The 18,420-nt window shown below is 38.1% G+C and overlaps 1 protein-coding gene across 2 annotated transcripts in view; it reads left to right on the top strand.

The window, feature by feature from the left end:
- pde3a (phosphodiesterase 3A, cGMP-inhibited) overlaps positions 1-18,187 on the top strand; it is a 177,280-nt gene extending 159,093 nt beyond the window's left edge. For both annotated transcript variants that reach the window (XM_088645700.1, XM_088645701.1), the window contains 7 exons: positions 1,831-1,942; positions 2,609-2,719; positions 3,242-3,441; positions 4,136-4,339; positions 5,520-5,681; positions 8,587-8,833; positions 10,788-18,187. In XM_088645700.1, coding sequence (XP_088501826.1) covers positions 1,831-1,942; positions 2,609-2,719; positions 3,242-3,441; positions 4,136-4,339; positions 5,520-5,681; positions 8,587-8,833; positions 10,788-11,065 — 1,314 coding nt within the window. In that variant the 3' untranslated portion in view covers positions 11,066-18,187. The remainder of the gene's footprint in view (positions 1-1,830; positions 1,943-2,608; positions 2,720-3,241; positions 3,442-4,135; positions 4,340-5,519; positions 5,682-8,586; positions 8,834-10,787) is intronic.
- The last annotated feature ends 233 nt before the right edge of the window (positions 18,188-18,420 follow it).

The raw sequence follows: 18,420 nt of genomic DNA on the forward strand, positions 1-18,420 counted from the left end.
AGCAGGAGTGGGGCCATTTGCTTGCCAATCCACCCTGTCAGGAGTAGCTCTGCTATGATAGTAGTTCAGGTGTGGGAGCTGCGTCAGCATGCGTTGGCTGCAATGGAGCAAATAATAGGTTTATTCCATGCTGAAAAAAAGAAGAAAGAAAAAGGAAGCATTAAAAGCATTATACCTTCTTTCTTCTTTTTTTCAGCATGGAATAAACCTATTACTTGTTGCTCTGCTATGATGCAGACCCTGGCATATTTTGGAAGAGGTTCAGAGGAAGAAGAGTGAATTGCATTGACCTGTCGTCTCTGATGGGCTGCAGAAGTTTCTTACAAGACAGGGCTAAGCTGGTTTCTGGAGGCAGTGCAAAGCAGATTGGCTTTGTGGATAGTCTGAAACACTTTGGGCTCCAATGCTGTTTACCCAGCCTCTTTCATGGACCGTAAAAATACACAGCGAAAAGAAAAGAAAGGACCAGATCAGAGAAAGGCTAATGAGAGATGGCACTCTGCCTGCAAAGCCATTAGGGGGATAGTGAAGGGGACACGATACAATGTTACTCAATATTCTAAAACACTGACAGATAGGTCAGTCTGCTTCAGAGAGCCTCTGAGGAGAAGAGCATCTTTAAAAAATGCTGTGCTGGCTAAGCAAATACACACCAGAGCTGAGCAAGATGGTGGTTTGGACACTGGTGTACTTTGCTAACAAGAGGAGCCAGCAGAGAAGGAGAAATCTAATACAGGAAACTAAGAGCCATTCGTGGGCAATATACTGTGAACAGCTGAAAAGGTGGATACTTCACAGTATATCATAACTTCTAAATTGCATGTGGACTCTTCGTGTTTTGTGAAGAGTGTTTGAAGTTATGACTGAGTCAGATATGTTGCACAAGAAACAATATGGCAAAAAGTAAAAGCTCTTATTTGGTGTGAGTAGACAATGGGGTACTTAGTTTACTGGTGCCTCTTCTTATTTTAGAAAAAAATGGAATGGTTTTTTTTTATTGGAAATGGCCGCAGATGACGGAAAATGAGTTCCATTTTCCAGCCTCATTTATGGGAGAATAAAGATTTTCCTTTTAGCTGTAGCTGTCATACAGAGGTAATGCTGAATAGTGATGACCAAAGTGGAAAACTGTATTGTAATCCGGGCCTCACCAGAGCATTACATTAAATCAGTGTTTGGTTTCAGTTTAACATGGACATTCAGTGATTTTTACATTGTTTTTCATATAGAATATTTTAAGAAATGTGAATGCTTTGTGTCACAGGGGATGATATTACGCTGCCCGCATTCCTTCTTCTTAAAATGGCACTATTTGACCTATTCAGTATCAATAAACATCTGTTTTTCTTAGCAACTTTTATGGAAACAAAATACGATAACACATAAGCTAAAAGGGTGAATAAATGGTGGTGATGAATAAGGTACTGTATGGGTCCTGAATTCAATAAGGTTCAATAAATAGCAAAAAGCAGACACTGGAAACCTGAAGTGAGATAAAATTGTATTTATGTGCAAGCTTTTATTTTTTACTGCAACACATTTGTACAAGCTTCAAGCAAGGTAACATAGCTATAAACCTCTTTTTATGGCAGACAAAAGATAAGACAAGGTCATGTATAAAAATGCCCGTACAATGGCTCAGAAGAAATGAAAGAGGGAGAAGAAAAGGGATTTTTTTATTTCATTATTCCCTGGCAACAATAGCCTTCACATCTGCCCAGAGGCTGAGCTGGGAACAGCTCCTCCACTCAAGATAACTGTTCATGAAAGACCGAACAATGCAGTGGAATAAAATATTTTATCTCTGATCAACCTGTATTTGTGTTTTAGGTCTCCTACAGGCTTTTTGAGGACACCGGTCTTTTTGAAACATTTAAAATCCCTGTCCGGGAATTCATGAATTACTTTCATGCGCTTGAGAATGGATACAGAGATATACCTTGTAAGTAGGATTTGATGGTAGAAGATTATAAGCATACGTGAATGTTTATATGAAGATGTAACACACAATCAGATGTAAGTACAGTATATTGCAAGTGTATTTATAATTAAGTACCAGTCAAATTATAAATATACAACACAGCATTTTATTAATCTTTGTGGATACAATATTCTACAAAACAGTTTACAAAGTGGTTAAAGGTTGTTATCAATGTAATTATTTCATTACACAAAGTTAAAGAACTGACTTATTATTTCACCTGATCTTACATGATTCAAAAATACATTTCCCTAAATGTTTTCTTCATCTTCAGGAAACTGAAATCAATTTAGTCTGTGTAAGAGAATCCAACACATACTGTATTCTGCTACATGTTTCTCAGTTCCAATTCAATTGGTGTATTTGTATTTTTTCATACTGAAGTTTAACTTTGCAAATAAATATATATCCAAGTCATTTTCTAATCAAGACACACCACATTACTGTTTATTATCTCATTTGTAATCATTTTTAATCCTTTCTCCTCACGCTATAGTAGTTTCTTTAATCAACCATAAGATGGAGACAAATACCTACTTCTAAAACGAATTGTTTTACAATAAGTAGAGTCATAGTTCCATCTAGTGGTACAGACGTGTGATGTCACCAGATGTTCTTACAACACAGATCACAATCGAATCCATGCTACAGATGTTCTGCATGCAGTCTGGTACCTTACTACTCAACCAATCCCTGGCCTTCCCAATCTCATCAACGATCATGGTTCCAGTGACTCTGGTATGTTTAAACCACCTTTCAGACTGTCACTTGCAGTTTCACCTAAATATGAAAATGTACAGTGTACATGTGTGTGTTTATGGTTTGGGTTAAAGTAAGACGCTCATTTGAACCAGATTAGAATACATTGTACATCTGTTTTTTGGTCGTCTCAGATAGAACCAAAACTGGAAAATGATGTTCGGTGCAATCACCACAAAGGGTTCAAACACAGTTAAAAAAGTGGTGTTATTTTGCATTCCTATGAACAGATTCAATGGTGTAAAATAGGCATCTGCAAATATTGGCCCATCGCCATGCATGTGCGTGCTGAGATGACATTCCAAGATAAGAACCATATACTTTGCAAAACAATTGTTGGATTAGTAGCGTTTTGCTCATTTTGCTAACAAGTTTCAGATGAACAGCAGACGTCAGGAGGTTTTCTGCTGCCACAGATATAATACAGATATCTATAAGTGTGCACACCCAGCACATGACCTCCAGTGACGTAATGTCCCTGTTGTGCCTGTGGCTGTGCAGACTCGGACAGCGGCATCACTCACAGCCACATGGGCTACGTGGTGTCCAAGACGTACAGCGGCGCGGAGGACAGGTACGGCTGCCTGTCGGGGCTGATCCCGGCGCTGGAACTCATGGCTCTGTACGTGGCAGCTGCCATGCATGACTACGACCATCCAGGGAGAACCAACGCCTTCCTCGTGGCTACCAGCGCCCCCCAGGTAACTGCCTCTCAGCAGAGTGCGTCTGCATCTGTCAGATTCTGGCGGAATACCCATTTGGGTTCGGGTCTTCTAGCCGAAAGGTTGCAGGTTCAAGTCCTCATCAGGACACGGGTCATCCAAGACATTTGGGCTAGGTACTCGGCCCAAATTCCTTCGGTAAAGTACTTTGCCATATAAGTGGGTAAAAGGTTCACCTATTTTGGATAAAAGTGACAGCCAAATAATGCAGTAAACTTTGGGGAAATTATCTTTGTGTTGCACCACAGCTTGGTTATGAATGGTTACTGACAGTGAAATTATAGTAATTTTTGTTTTAAGAACATGATTACAAAAAGGTCTTTGGCTATTTAGTCCTGGTCCTGGACTCCTGTGTGGCAGAAAATGGAAGAAGAGGGACAAGTTTCATTTAGAAAAATGTGTTGAGTCCTTTTTCTTTATTGTTCTTGCTCTGTTTTACGGAGTGCACCAACTAGGTCCTCAAGGGCCATAGAGAAGCAAGTCGTACAGCATCTTTAAAGCATCTGTAACCAATGCCGTATTAAAGCTAATGATTAGGCCAAGTTGTTTACAGCTGAAACTAACAGCAAAACAGTTTAAGCCCTCAAGGACTGGCCTTGTGCTCTCCTGCCGTCAAAGAAGGGAATCTTTTCTTTAACAATTGCATTTCTCTCTGTCCCTTTCTCTCCTTAAGGCGGTGCTTTATAATGACCGCTCAGTGTTGGAGAACCATCACGCTGCATCTGCCTGGAACCTCTTCATGTCCCGCCCAGAGTACAACTTCCTGGCCAACCTGGACCATGTGGAGTTTAAGCGCTTTCGTTTCCTGGTCATTGAGGCCATACTGGCAACTGACCTAAAGAAACACTTTGATTTTCTGGCTGAATTCAATGCAAAGGTAATCATCAGAGGCCCTGGGACATGCACGATTACTCCATGACAGGCAATGCAAAAACAGCACATTGGCGACCCTGAGCAAGTAAAACACAAATTCCTTAAGATTTTTTCACTCTTGCTCAGAATACCTGCTCATGCTGTAATAGTGAATGTTCATCAAGGCTAAAATAGAAGTTAAGATCACCCAGCTTGTGATCTTAATCAATACTTGTAGCTAATTACCCATACAGTAGATCCTCATGAGATTGATCCTTGAAATGTTGGTGTCAGCTTCCCAGTTTCCTGAGAAGGGTACCAAGATATTTCTAATATTCTTAACGTGGACTGTTTTCTATTCTACCATTTTCTTATGTTTTTCCTACAGGAAGTCTCTTCTAAGTGTTTTTTGTCGATCAAAGAGTTTAATCCATCTGCAAAAGCCAGACCAGTTAGCACTGCTACCTCATATTCCTGGGATCCTGGGTTAGATTGTGATCGGGGGATCTTATTTTTTGTTTTCTCCTATAGTTCAAATACAGATTAATTGATGTTTCTGATTTGTGCCCCTTATAGGTATGTATGCAAATGTATTCGAGGTGGGGAGCTGCATCAGCATGCATAGGCTGCAAAGGAACAAGTAATAGGTTTATTCCGTGCTGAAAAAAGAAGAAAGAAAACACGTTTTGGCCGTGGAGCCTTCTTCTTCTTCCTCACACCTGAAGAAGGCTCCACCACAGAAATGTTGTTTGCTTTCTTTCTTTCAGAATGGAATAAACCTATTATTTGTTCCTGTTCAAATGTATGCCCAGTGATGGCCCAGTATTCCATCCAGGATGTACTGTATGCTACTTTGTACCCATATTCTGCCAGACTAGGCTCCAGCTTACCACAACCCTGTATTGGACTAAGTTATGGAAAATTGATAAAAAGATTATATACTATCCAGCATTCATTTCTCCTCATTTATACAAAGGAAAGATAATATTATCATACAGTAGTGTTCTTATCTTTTGTGCAGAGGGCATGATGAGCATGTTTGCAGTCATGGCCGGGCTAGGAGAAGGTTTAGTTTTGAGGAAAGCATTCATATAATGCAGTATTTTACTTTAAAAATGAGAAAAATAATTTAAAAAACCAATACTATTTTTATCATCAATATAGTTGTAAAAAATGCTAATAGCACTGTGTTTTTTTCTCTATAGGTGAATGATGAAGTTGGCTCCGGCATTGAGTGGGCGAATGAAAATGACCGCCTGCTGGTGTGTCAAATGTGCATCAAGTTGGCTGACATAAACGGTCCAGCAAAATGTAAAGAGCTCCATCTGCAGTGGACTGAGGGCATTGTCAATGAGTTCTACGAGCAGGTCAGCGAGGGTGCCACTTAAATGATTACCAGGACATACACTATATAACACCTCAACTGTCTCTATGCACTGCACCTAACTTCAGAAAATCACATTGTTTTTGAGCCTTAGAAGGCTCATGTTGTTCTTTAAGCCAGGTAATCACCAGCTACCGGGTAGTTCAATGTTTACAACCTGTGGCATCAGACTTAAAGGGGAGACAAACCCACTGCAAGCCAAACCTGGGAATGCTACACTTGCTGTAGTATTTCTGCTGCATTGTAGATTTGTATGGACATTTTCAAAAGTCATGCTGGTGATGCTCCATGCATTAATAAGAGCAGAGGTATTTCATGATTGCAGCCCTATTGCTGTTGACTGATGGGTCACCTTTTACCTGTAGATCAGCAAGAGAATTGGCATGGCAGGGCTAGAGGCTGACTTCATCAACACTTACATGATCTCCAACCTTCCCACATGATGAATAGGAAAATGGGGACCTGTCAGGGCAGAGAGAAGCACAACGTCTTGAGGCTCTCACTCCACTGTCACAGGAACTTGCAGAAAATCTTTGAAACAACAGCCATTATTGTCATCCCATAGGAAATGAGTTACAGGATAATTGAGCTTTAAAACAGCATTTCTTGAAAGCCAGCAGGGCACTTTGTTTGCTACATAGGAAGCAAGATACTTGAGTTTTCTTCATAATACGGTCTCAGTGTTGTGTAATGTAAAGACCTTTATGGAGTATCCAAGAGTGGGGATTCAGAAGCAAGCATCTAGCATCTTTTGCGTCAGACATGCCCAAACCTTTCTTGCAGTTTACCGAAGCAATGACGTGCTGGTGCATTGCTCATGCGTAACAGTTAAGTTCAATGATGCTTAAGAGCGGTAATTAGGCAAGACCCTTTATCCATGGGGAGAAAAACAACACAAAAAATGAATGAATCAAGTCAGTAAATGTTTTTTTTTTATGTGAGGTGATTCACGATTTTCCCTTGAGACAGCAACTGGAGGAATAAAGGCTGTAATCACAGACCCACTAATTTGTACTGCAGAGAGATGGTGGAAATGCTCACAATTTATCTACAAAACCTAAGCGTAGCTGTCATCAAATAGAAGTTAGGTAATTCTAAAAGCATTAAGAATAAATTTAATATTTAAAAAAAGAAATAGAAATAAAAACAGGTGGTAACATTTTAATTTCATTACATAACATGTAAATACGTAATAACATAGGATGGTGGGACGTGTTTTTAAAATGTACCTGAAAGACAGTTTAAATAAATACATAAGAATATAGAAAGAATTACAAATAAGAAGAGGCCAGTAGGCCTAGTAGCGTAATGATTCATGAATTTCATCAGTCTACTTCATAAAAGTTCCCACAGAGAAATCTTCAACCTACTAACTAGGGAGTCAGTAGCTGACTTCCTGAATTGAAGGGGGAAGAAGTATATCCTACTTTCTCTCTTGGGCATTCCTAAATGTAATTTCCATTTCTGTCAGTTGGTCATTGTATTCTTGCTCAAGTCCCCTGAGTTGAATTCATCAGTACCTTTAAGGTTTCTGAATACCTGAATACATCTCCTGACATGTACAATATTCCCATACTCTGACAGGCTTAGCCAGCAGCCATATCACCCTGCAACTCACAAGTGACAACCCACTGAAGCCCAGCAGGTGTGAGCCTAGTCAGTACCTGGATGGGAGACCTCCTGGGAAAACTAAGGTTATTGTTGGAAGTGGTGTTAGTGGGACCAGCAGGGGATGCTCATTCTGTGGTCTGTGTGGGTCCTAATGCCCCAGTGTATTGACAGGTACACTATACTGTAAAAAAGCACTGTCCTTCGGCTGAGACATAAAAGAGAGGTCCTGATTCTCTGTGATCATTTATCAAAAAGAGTATAATGTCCTGGCCGAATTTCCCATTGGCCTTTACTAATGAATGATGGCCTCCTAAAAATCTCTGAACTGGCTTCATCACTCTGTTCTCCTCCCCACCGATAGCTGACGTGCACTATGGCTGCCATTGCATCATCCAGGTGGGGCTGCACATTGGTGGTGGTGGAGGGGAGTCTCCATTACCTGTAAAGCGCTTTGATTGGAGTGTCTAGGAAAGTGCTATATAGGTGTAATGACTTATTATTGTTTTAGTCTTTAAATACAGAAGACTACAAATTCAAGTTCAAGTTCATGTTTATTTGTCATTCCAGCCATATACAAGTATACAGTGGAACGAAATATCGGTCCTCCTGGTCCACGGTGCAAATACAGGCAGGACAGACGGGACACTGACATAGACATTGTAGACAGGTTACATATAGTGCAAATTACAAGGCAGTACATAGTACAATATACACAACACACTGGGGGGATTTAAACCTTGTTTCTGGAATTGGGGTGGGTGCAAGTAAAGGACAAGAGGACGTGTTTCAGGTATTCAAAATCCCCAATCCTTGAGTGCACTGACATAACTGAAAACATTTCCAAATCTCAAATAGAAGGAAGTGTTTTGAGGCACTTCAGTACACCAAAAGCTGTGACAGTTTGAAACAAACTGCCCAGCTACGATGTCGAAACCCCCAGATCAACTAGCTACTAGCAACAAAACAAGCTACAGTAGATCATCCTAATGGCCTTTCTTGTTTGCAGACTTTTTATGTTTATTCCAATTAACTTGGAAGAGGCATGATTGGGAAATTATTGAGTTTAAAAATACATTTAACGAAGTAGTGAATAACCTAATTTCAAACACAAGGTTCTGATGATTATACAGCATGTGCAGCTGGGCACATGTATATGTACCTATTATATATTAAATTTATGTCATATACTACATTCATATTAAACACACAGTCTTGACAGTTGGCATCTGGTTCATGTTTCTGGAAGGTGTTTAGTAAATGAATTCAATATGTTCCAGGGAGATGAAGAATCCAGCCTCGGCCTTCCCATCAGCCCCTTCATGGACCGTTCTGCTCCCCAGTTGGCCAAACTCCAGGAATCGTTCATCACTCACATTGTGGGGCCGCTCTGCCACTCTTACGACTCCTCTGGATTGATGCCAGGACGCTGGATTGAGGAGGATGAGGATGAAGGGGACACAGACGAAAATGAAGAAGAGGATGACACAACTGAGGAAGATGCTTCTGACAGTTCTGAGGCCTCACGTATGGGAAATATGTTTTTCTTTCTTTTTAAAAAAAATCACTCACTAAATATTTTTTTTGTGATGTTCAGTTCAGTTTTCGGTTTTTAGGCATGTTGGCCTTATCAAGACAAACTCCAGTTTAAAGGAGAACTGCAATGCTATTTTTATATTTTGAGGTTAGAAAGAATCAGCATTGATGAGTGCATTTCAAACCACAATAAAAGTAAAATGTACTCAGTAACTTGTAAAACCTCCTATTTACATCACAAAATAGATAAACTTTCCAGCTATTTGTAGCGCCATGTTCTGTTTCAAAATGAGGCCACAAAACATTTTGTGTTGCAGCCCTATTACATTGTAAACAAGGAGGCCTGTGAATCTTTCTCTTTTAATCCAATAGAAATATTGCTCTTGATTTCAAGATGGTATTGCCAATAAATTGAACTTGTTAACTCTGCATACAGATCACGTTGGAAAGTTTCAACGGTGAAATGTCTGCTGCACGACCTGTACCTTTTCACTCCTACAGTACATCACATTACATTAGTCATTACAGTGACTAGTGAGCAGGAAGGGCCACATCATGTCACAATTTGTGGGAATTTCCCTTGAACACAAGGGCTCTTTTAAGAGCCACCAGGGAAGTGGAAAAAAAAAGATTTATCGCCCATGGCAAGACCAGGGATTTGCAACAACATGGAGACTTACAGTACAGTACTTTCACAAAGTTCACGATTGTGTGCTTAGGTAGGAATTTCTAAAAATGTTCTATACCATCAATTTTCTATACTGAATTTATTTTGTTACCGAGATTTAATAACGGATCTGCGAAATTGGGACAGCAGATCCCCTTGCTTCTTGTGCTTCTTGTGTCATATTACAATAATGGGGTATCAAGTTAAAATGATAGTAGAAACCCAGATAAAAAACAAGATAAGTGAAGTCTTTCAGCTTCTTCCAACTTGGGGTGATGGGGCAGCTGGAGCCTGACCTTGCAAGCAATGACCGGAAATCCGGATTCACCCTGGACAGTATGACATTCATGGAAAAAATACAAACTCCTCTCGGGCAGCACACCAGGAATTGAACTCAAAGCCCCAATGATGGGAGGTTTGCACAGGCTAACGTCCGCATCACCGTGCCACCCCCTACTGTAATATTTATTTAAAATGTAACCGTTAAGAACCTTGCTAATTTATCTGACCATTAGAAGTCTTCAGTTTGAGCATTCAGGTTTCGAATAAAATATTAAGTTTTAACAAATGTGCAAAAAGTTTTTGTAAATTCACAAAATGGAACACCTATGAAGGGTCTTAACACTTTAACAAAGCACAATTGTGCCTGCTCCATGGTTGTGTGATGCAATGAGTATTAAAAACCACTAGAAAAGCAGGATATCTGGTCTTGGCTCCGGTATGATTTATCAAAACCAATGCTACAACACAAAAAAAGTCACAGTGAAGGACTAAAAAAACATATTTTTAATTGCTTTTAATACTCATATCATTAACAAACCACTGATGAGATACTACACACTCCTAAACCCCATAAGACTGATCAGTTCAAAAGAACACGAACTGAAGTGAGGAGTGATCAGTGAGTGGGAGCCAGGAGGATGAGTTTCTGGAAGGTTACAGTACACATCATAGAATATTTGGGGAAAGCCAAAAAGGGAGAGATCTTCATCTTCAAGAAGGTTATAATGCAGCATGCACTGAACTCAATTAGGATAATGAAACGGTTTCAATTCAAGTAAATAAAAAGCCAAATATTACACAAATCATTGACGTTTGAAACAAGAAAAACAAAAAAATAGAAATTGACTAAAAAGCCAAAGGCTCTCCTCAATGAGGCACTGAAATGAAATGGAAGGCGGAGCTGTGGACACCAGTTCCAGTCTTGGCCCTTTCCCTCAGGTAAGACTCGAGGCCGGGACAGGGGTTTCTGATTCTTACTTCCCCGTCTCTTCACAGAGCAAAGAGTCCCCAAGAAGAGGAGGAAAATCTTCTGCCAGATCACGCAGCACCTGATGGAGAACCACGCGATGTGGAAGAAGGTCATCGAGGAGGAGCAGGCGAAGAAGAGCGCCGAGGAGACAGGGCGGCTCCCCGCCCCTCCGGGATCCATCCGGGAGGAGGAGGAGGAAAGCGGCAGCAGAGAGGAGAGAGCAGAGGGCGAAGAGGAGCAGGAGGAGGGATTGCTCCAGGGGAAATCTGCCTCTCAGGCCCAGGAAGAGGCCAACTCCCAATGACAGGGATAACTAAAGGGAGCCACAAACACCGTCTGCCAGAGCTTGAACTTTGAACTTCTAATGACTTTTATTTTTGCCAGCACATCACCTAGACACAACACTGTAGATGTTTGTTGTTTTTTTTCCGGGAAAACGTGCCTAAAAAAATCAGGATGGGAGTGTGGGTACATGGTAGGAAGGGGGAGCAATAGGGTAAAGTCTATTTGGTGAGTTGTTTTTCTTATGATGAACTGAAAACAACAATACTGATAAAGGTCAGGTACATGTTCTGAAGATTTCACCTTCCTTTTGAGGAAGCCTCCACACGGCAATACAGGATCACACAACAGACTTTCCAGAAACCAAGGCAAGGAGACGACAGGTGAAATGATGCTGAAGACCGGAAGCAGTGTGCTTTAGAGACTGCTCCTTTTTCTAAGAAAAAAAAACATTTTGAAAAGAAAAAAAAAATCTTTTTACACACCAACTCGTGTACAAACAGAATATATACTGTTCTCCCAGGGAGCTTGATTAATGATAATCGAGAAGCAGGATGTGTGTCCTGCTTCCGTGGCCATTGAGGTATGAATTTTAGTAGCTTTCATTCCATTTCATAGAGTGAAACAAATACTACAGTTTTTTAGAGCATTATCTTAATTCTGAAGAAAAAGCCACAATTTTGTTGTGTATTTTTATATTGCTTTTTTCCACAGAATCAGTCTCTTGCCTGTAGTACTGTAGGACAGAGGAACAAAAACACTAGCCAGCTTCATTGCCTCTCTGTTGTTGCTGTGAACCAAAATTCTATTTTTTTCTCTTTTTCCTTTAGTTTGCTTAGTTTGACAGCATTGTATTGTAAATATAAGAAGGATTTATTTTATTGTATTCTTGTTGGTTTTTGTTTTTGATCCACTTTCCTGTGTAGATATCCAGCCAAAAAGAAGGGAACTTCTTGTTTATTTGTTTATGTGTCGTTAAGAAGATAATTAGTGACCTTCTTAATTTTAAGCATAATTTAATAGCAAACATTGCAGGACATTTATACAAAGGAATCCATTTATAAAGCCATAAGATAAAGACAGACTACTTAGAAAAAAATAAGTTTTATTACTTCATATGGTACCCCTTGTTTCACAAAAATCCTCAGTGCAGAGAAGCAGCCATTGTGATCTATGTCTCGTTTTAGTTTATACCAAACTTCTGGCTGATGTAATTCTTTAAAAGTGCAGTATTAGGGTTTTGTTTTTATTTTTTGTGAGTTATAATGGATATGGCTTCATTCATTTCAAGAGGCATACAGTATATAAAACTGTAAAAAGCAAGAATCTAGGTAAAGACCCACAGTGGAAACAGGCTAATAGGAAAGATTCAAGCAGCTTATTATAGAAGAGAAAGATTTCTTATTTAATGCAGCAACTGGGGGATTTTTTTAAGTACCTTGTCTGAATGGAATGTGTTTATAAGCTATAAAGTTTTGCACAGAAACAGCTGAATTGTTTCCAGAGTAACACAGAGCTCTATTTATGACAGTCTCCTTCACAACGATCAAAACCTAAGTCACAAACCTCAATAATGCTGGTGGCCCTGTGTTCCTTTTATAGTTTTTGAGGGTCTCACTTCAATTACAGTGTAATTATATACATTCAAATCATTTTAGATGTATATCCTTGAGGTGTAATGCTCAGATAAAAACAGAAGATTCATTAATTGTTATGGCAAGAGCCAATTTTCCAATGACAGTATTTAACTCAAGGTGACCTGAGACCTGGTGAAGTTATTCAGATGTAAAACTATTGATAAATTATTCTTCCATTCCATTTTTGAGGTGGACCTTTCATGTGCCTGTGCTTATCAGCACATTATTGATGATTCCTCATGAATTCAATAATTGATTGTTCCTCATCAGCCAATTCACTTGACAAGAATACGTTCTTGGCTCTTGGTCCTGGAGTAATGGGAAATTATGGGTCAGAAAACCTTCTCTTCCTTTTAATCTTTCTGATGTTCTGAAGAGCGAAGTTGAGCACTGGAATGAATTGGAAAATCCCTTTAATCCCTGTGCTCCCTTGACTCAAGCGTTCCTAATTATGCTTTCGAGCTTTTGAAGAGCCAGAGCTTCATTCATGTTATAGCATAGCTCTTCTGCACATCTTGAGGCACATGCACATTAATTATCAGCTCATTATTTTTTTACTTCAGTGCTTTGATGAACAGATAGCCATGTAAATACACTACACTTTCTGTCTGTTAGTAATACTCAATGGTCAATTGGGTACCCATTTCTTGTCATATAATTGCATACCAGTGAATGACCAGTCTTCTCATTCTGCAGAGAGATGAGTTATTATTCTGCACTATCATCTGAAATGAAGTTGAATTGAGGCCACAATCTTTTCTTAAAAAGACATAAATGTAGGGTGCTTTTTTGTCTATTCCAAAGGTACCCTATTAATTATTTAGGTTATTATGGACATTAGGAAACTATTTGACAAGTCAAGGATTTTAAAAAATGCTTTTAAAAAGTAAGAGAAATTTAGGATACACACTACAAGCAATACTGCCATTTCTGTTTCTTCAAAATCTTAGTTGATATCTCAGGTTTTCAGAACATAAAGGGAAGATCTGACAGCTTTTTAAGTCAAAGTGATTGGTAAAGTTTTTTTTAATAGTAAAGATATAAAATAAGCGTGCCAAAAAAAAGTCTATGGTACATAGGACTTTGTTAATTGTTTTATGTTATTGTTGGGTATTTACGGGTTTGCTTCTAGCCTCAGTGTTTTAACTGAAATAACCTGTATGCTGACTGGTGCTGTTGAGGTGCTTGTGAAAGGCTGGAGGCATTATAAACCACCCCATTCCAGCCCCAATCTACCCCATTCCACCCTATTGCCATCACCAGTCTACAGGAGGATCCAAGGAAGATGGGCTCACATTGTCCCCCCGATATAACTATGGCTCTACTGCATAAGAAACACTTTGAATTGGACCATTTTCTTTTTTCTATTTCCCTTTAGAAAAGTCAAAGATATAATATTTTCTGAATACTTGTGTATCACTGAATGCTACTAGGGAGGTCCTCAGACTTGACAGAGATTTTATTAAATGCTTTTGAACCCTGTATCTTCCAAAAGGCAAAAGAGTCCACAATGCATGCAGGATATACTTCTTCTGTTTTGCTTGGTGCTCTTTGGATTGTCTTCATCGAGGTAGTCAGAATTTGGAAGATGCATCAGCAGACAGACAATGTTGCTGTCACTAGCTGCTTAGTAAGATAATGGAATGGGAAAATCTGGACATGACAGCTATGTCAGGCTGCCTAAGCAGCAAAATGGGCAGGTGGTGTATTTCTTTCTTTCTATATCCCCTACAATATATTTAATTTTTCAGCTGCAAAGTATTATCAGGGTTTACTTGCATTTAATAATCAAAGTGAAACTAAAATATGGAATGATTGATTTGTCAATGAAAACAATTTGCCATCCCAAGCTATCAATAGGAGAATGTTTTACATGTATTGACTTTGTTTTAAAGCTGTTCATATTCCAGTTATATTGTGTAGAGCCTCTGGGATATGGTGATCTCAGAAGTCATGGATTACCACTGCTCTGTGTGTCCCAGCCTTTTCAAGGACAACTAACTCTAGGAGCGTCAGATGTGTCGTGAGCCAATGAGCAAGTAGCCCACTCTACCACCTGTGATGTCTTGATTAAAATGTATCAGAGTACTTTCATACAATTGTTGCATTTTCAGTTCACTTGCAAAACACAGAATGCTCAGAGGTACTGTGTAGGGTATTACAAACTCTGACCTGTTATATAACTAACATATATTTTTACTGCCAAAGAAATACATAAAATAAATACCCTCTTTTGATTTGTAAGTCCAAGCTATGCTCAAAGTGTAGCAGGATTCATTTGATGATTTTAAATGGGTGAATGGGTGCCAATGCTATTGTGATCTGTCTGTCCCCCTTTTTCTTTTTAGCAAATGCTTAAGTTCTTTTTGTACAGTACTGATGTGTATTGGAAGAGACAAAAGCTAAAGAGCTTATGTCATTAGGAGTATTGTAGCTGTTTGTAGAAAACCACAGATTTAGCACTAGACACTACCAGCTTCTAGAAAACGCTTTTTTTTTTCTTTTAGTAAGTCTCCTTCAATTGTCCTTTTTAAATGTTTTGGTGTAAATCATTAGGGATCAGTACTGTCCAATACCCATTTTATGCCAATTCTAAGGTTTCCTGTTTCATGTCCATTTACAACATGTGTGCTAAATAAGAATCAAACCGTGTAGAAATGTCCATCAGATTAGAGACAAACCTATTACTAAATAATCATAAGACATCTAAGAAACTAACAAGCTGGTAGCTCTAAATCATATTAAAAAGCTCTTTTATGTATGTGGAGTTTTGAGACACAGTATCCTTTGATTTTAACATACTGTATCAAATTATTAAGGACCCAAATACAGAAAAACAGATTAAAGCAGCCCTTTTGTCCTCTTTGGTGTTAGCAAATTCTTTAAGTTCTCTTAACGTACACAATATATATTTGCCCCTTGTGTCAATTCTGTATATGAAACAAGAGTGACTATTTTAAACTGTGGTATTAAGAGTGGAGTTCCCTATTTGTGGAAATTGAGTTTTTTTGTGTTTTGACCGCGTTATATTCTTATATCGGAAGGTTTATTGATATGTGCCCATAATTTCAGTTGTGTTCCAGTCCCTCGAGTGCCTAAGATGTGACTATTCTATACATCATTTATTACTTACCATAAGTTTTTCCAATATATATTTTTTCTTTTTCATTTTAAATTATTTTTAGGGTTTTGCCTCCTTTTGAATCACTGAGGATCTAAAAGATTGTTATGAAAAATATGACATTACCAATGTTAGGAAATTTCACAAAACATGGTGTATGAAATATGTAGCCCTAAAAAACATTTCTTCTTTTGATTTGATTTAATTTCTCAAGCCTGTAACTGTATTGTCATACTGAGCATTAGGGTTTGTAAGGGCAGAATATTCATAATGGGTTTTTACTGTAAAGTCCAGACCTGTAACCAGGTATTACACTATTGGCAGCCTGTATTATTTATACTGTATGCTACCTTTGGATAAACTTAATACTTGTGTTCACTGAGAATGATCTTTATGATATCATGTTTCATTATATGATATGAGCTCCTATTAGACAATCATATTACTTGATACAAACTAGTCATATGAGCACAGAGAGCACTTTCCAAGCAGGAAAATATAGTTTTATGTACTCTTGCAAGTGTGAAGCATTAATTTAATGGTGAATCACATTTTATGCTCATGATTTTTAATATGCATTCCTTATTTTGTGCCAATTTTACATCCATTTTATGTTTATTCCTATGTGATCTCTTTCCTCTGCGCAGTCCAAGTGTTCCAGTGTTACCGTATGGAAAGTTTGAGCACAGTTTCACAGCACACTGCCTCACAGAACCAATACCAAAAGCACGATGAAGAAAGCATGCTATTGGAATGCTCTTAGCCCTACTATGATACAGTAATAGCCACTATGGATCTAGTGAAATTTTCACAGTGCTTTTCTGTAGTGCATAATTGTGTCTCCTTCGCAATTCTTTTTTGGGGGGAGGTCAGAATTACAGTTTGTCTTTCCTAAAGGCATCTGAGAAAAATGTTGTTGCAGCCGTATCTTCAAAATATGCCACCCATTTTATAACGATTGAGATTATTTCCACAGTTCCCATTTAGTTTTTAAAACACAAACCGAATACTGTACTTCTGCAAAAGCAGACAATATCTTGTACAGTTTTACCATTGCCAGTCAAAGGTTTGTTAAAAAAGATTAGATTTACATTTTTAATAGTTGTTTACACATTTTCAACTAAGGGGTATTTTTAAGTCTTATGCTGAGGTTTTGTTTTTGCTACCTTTTAATAATTACAATGATATTGTGCAATTATGACATAAATACAAATAATATTAACATGCCAAATTTTACACAGACACACAGTTTTACATGCAAGTACTGTAGTAGTTCACTTAATCTATTATTTTCACTTTTTGTTACCACACACAACAAACTAATAAAATAATACCTGTCCACTGCTTCCTTGTTTAAAAACTATATAAAAAAAACAAAACAATTTACCGTCATCTACATAGTCTGACATAATCTATCCCTGGAACACTTGGATTTTATTGTGAGTATCTGGCATGCAGGCATGTGAGAGCAATCAAATGAATAGAGTCTCTATTATTGTTTATACAGTATAGAAGAAATGCTGTTAGTATACTAATGCTGAATAATGCTACCATTCACCACCAAATTCCTCAGTATGCTGACAGTATTCTGAGTAGCATCTGGAGCAGGAGGACAGTACTCTTCCTCTAAGACTTTGGGATTTTTTTTCAAGGGCCATGCCTGAGATTTATGAATGGGAAAAATGTGTTAAGTGATGATAAACATTCCTTGACAACTCTTTTGAAGGTAAGATCGAAACAGGATTCAGGAGCCTCCAAAATGTGTCCTTAAAACCAGAGTTAAACAGCTATGTATTACATTTAAAATTTCAAATGTATTAGTAGAAAATGCATCATCAAAAGGAATAATGCATATTGATGCCTTTTCATGCGATATTAATTAGCAAAACATATTGTTAATAAAAGGATACCCAAACAAGCTTTACAAAATGAAAAGGAGAAAAAAGAGTATTGTATTTTTTATACAGCCGGCACTTCACAGACTGAATAATTACTTTCTTCTCACTAGTATCTTGCACTTAACACATGTAGCAATACTTAAAACGGAGAAATATTTAATTCACAAGTATTTGTTAAGTGAAAGACTCATTTTATTGCTGGTAAATGTTCTGTTTTGTACAAAATATACTGTATACTGTACAGATAAAAACCGACATCAAACAAAAAAAAATCTTTTAGATAAACTATTTATTTTTACTGTTTTTTGTAAGTTAGACACAATACTGTAGCTCCTTCATTGCCAGAATTACTGGAAGTGCCTCTTGGTAAAATGTATTATATAGTAAATATGTATTGAAATTATTAGAACTATTTGTCACAAGCTGAACAATGTGGATGTTGTAATGTGAATACATAAGTTGAATAACATGAATTTAATTCTGTGGTACTCAGAGTTGCGTGTTTATTTCTATATGTGTGTACAGTGTAAATAAGCGGATAATGGCCTCTCCATGTTTGGATCCTATCTTGCGTTCTTCTATAAATGTTTTGTTGGGTTTTTATTAGTGTTAAAACCATAAATCCTCTGAATAGCGCAAGCGTCACGTCTAAAGGAGGAAAACAGTTACGTTTGGCATGGGGAGATGCCAAAGGATTTGAGTTTCCCTTGAGAAACAAAAG

Source organism: Lepisosteus platostomus, chromosome 9 (assembly GCF_059453375.1).
Source record: "Lepisosteus platostomus isolate fLepPlt1 chromosome 9, fLepPlt1.hap1, whole genome shotgun sequence".
Classification (NCBI taxonomy): domain Eukaryota; kingdom Metazoa; phylum Chordata; class Actinopteri; order Semionotiformes; family Lepisosteidae; genus Lepisosteus; species Lepisosteus platostomus.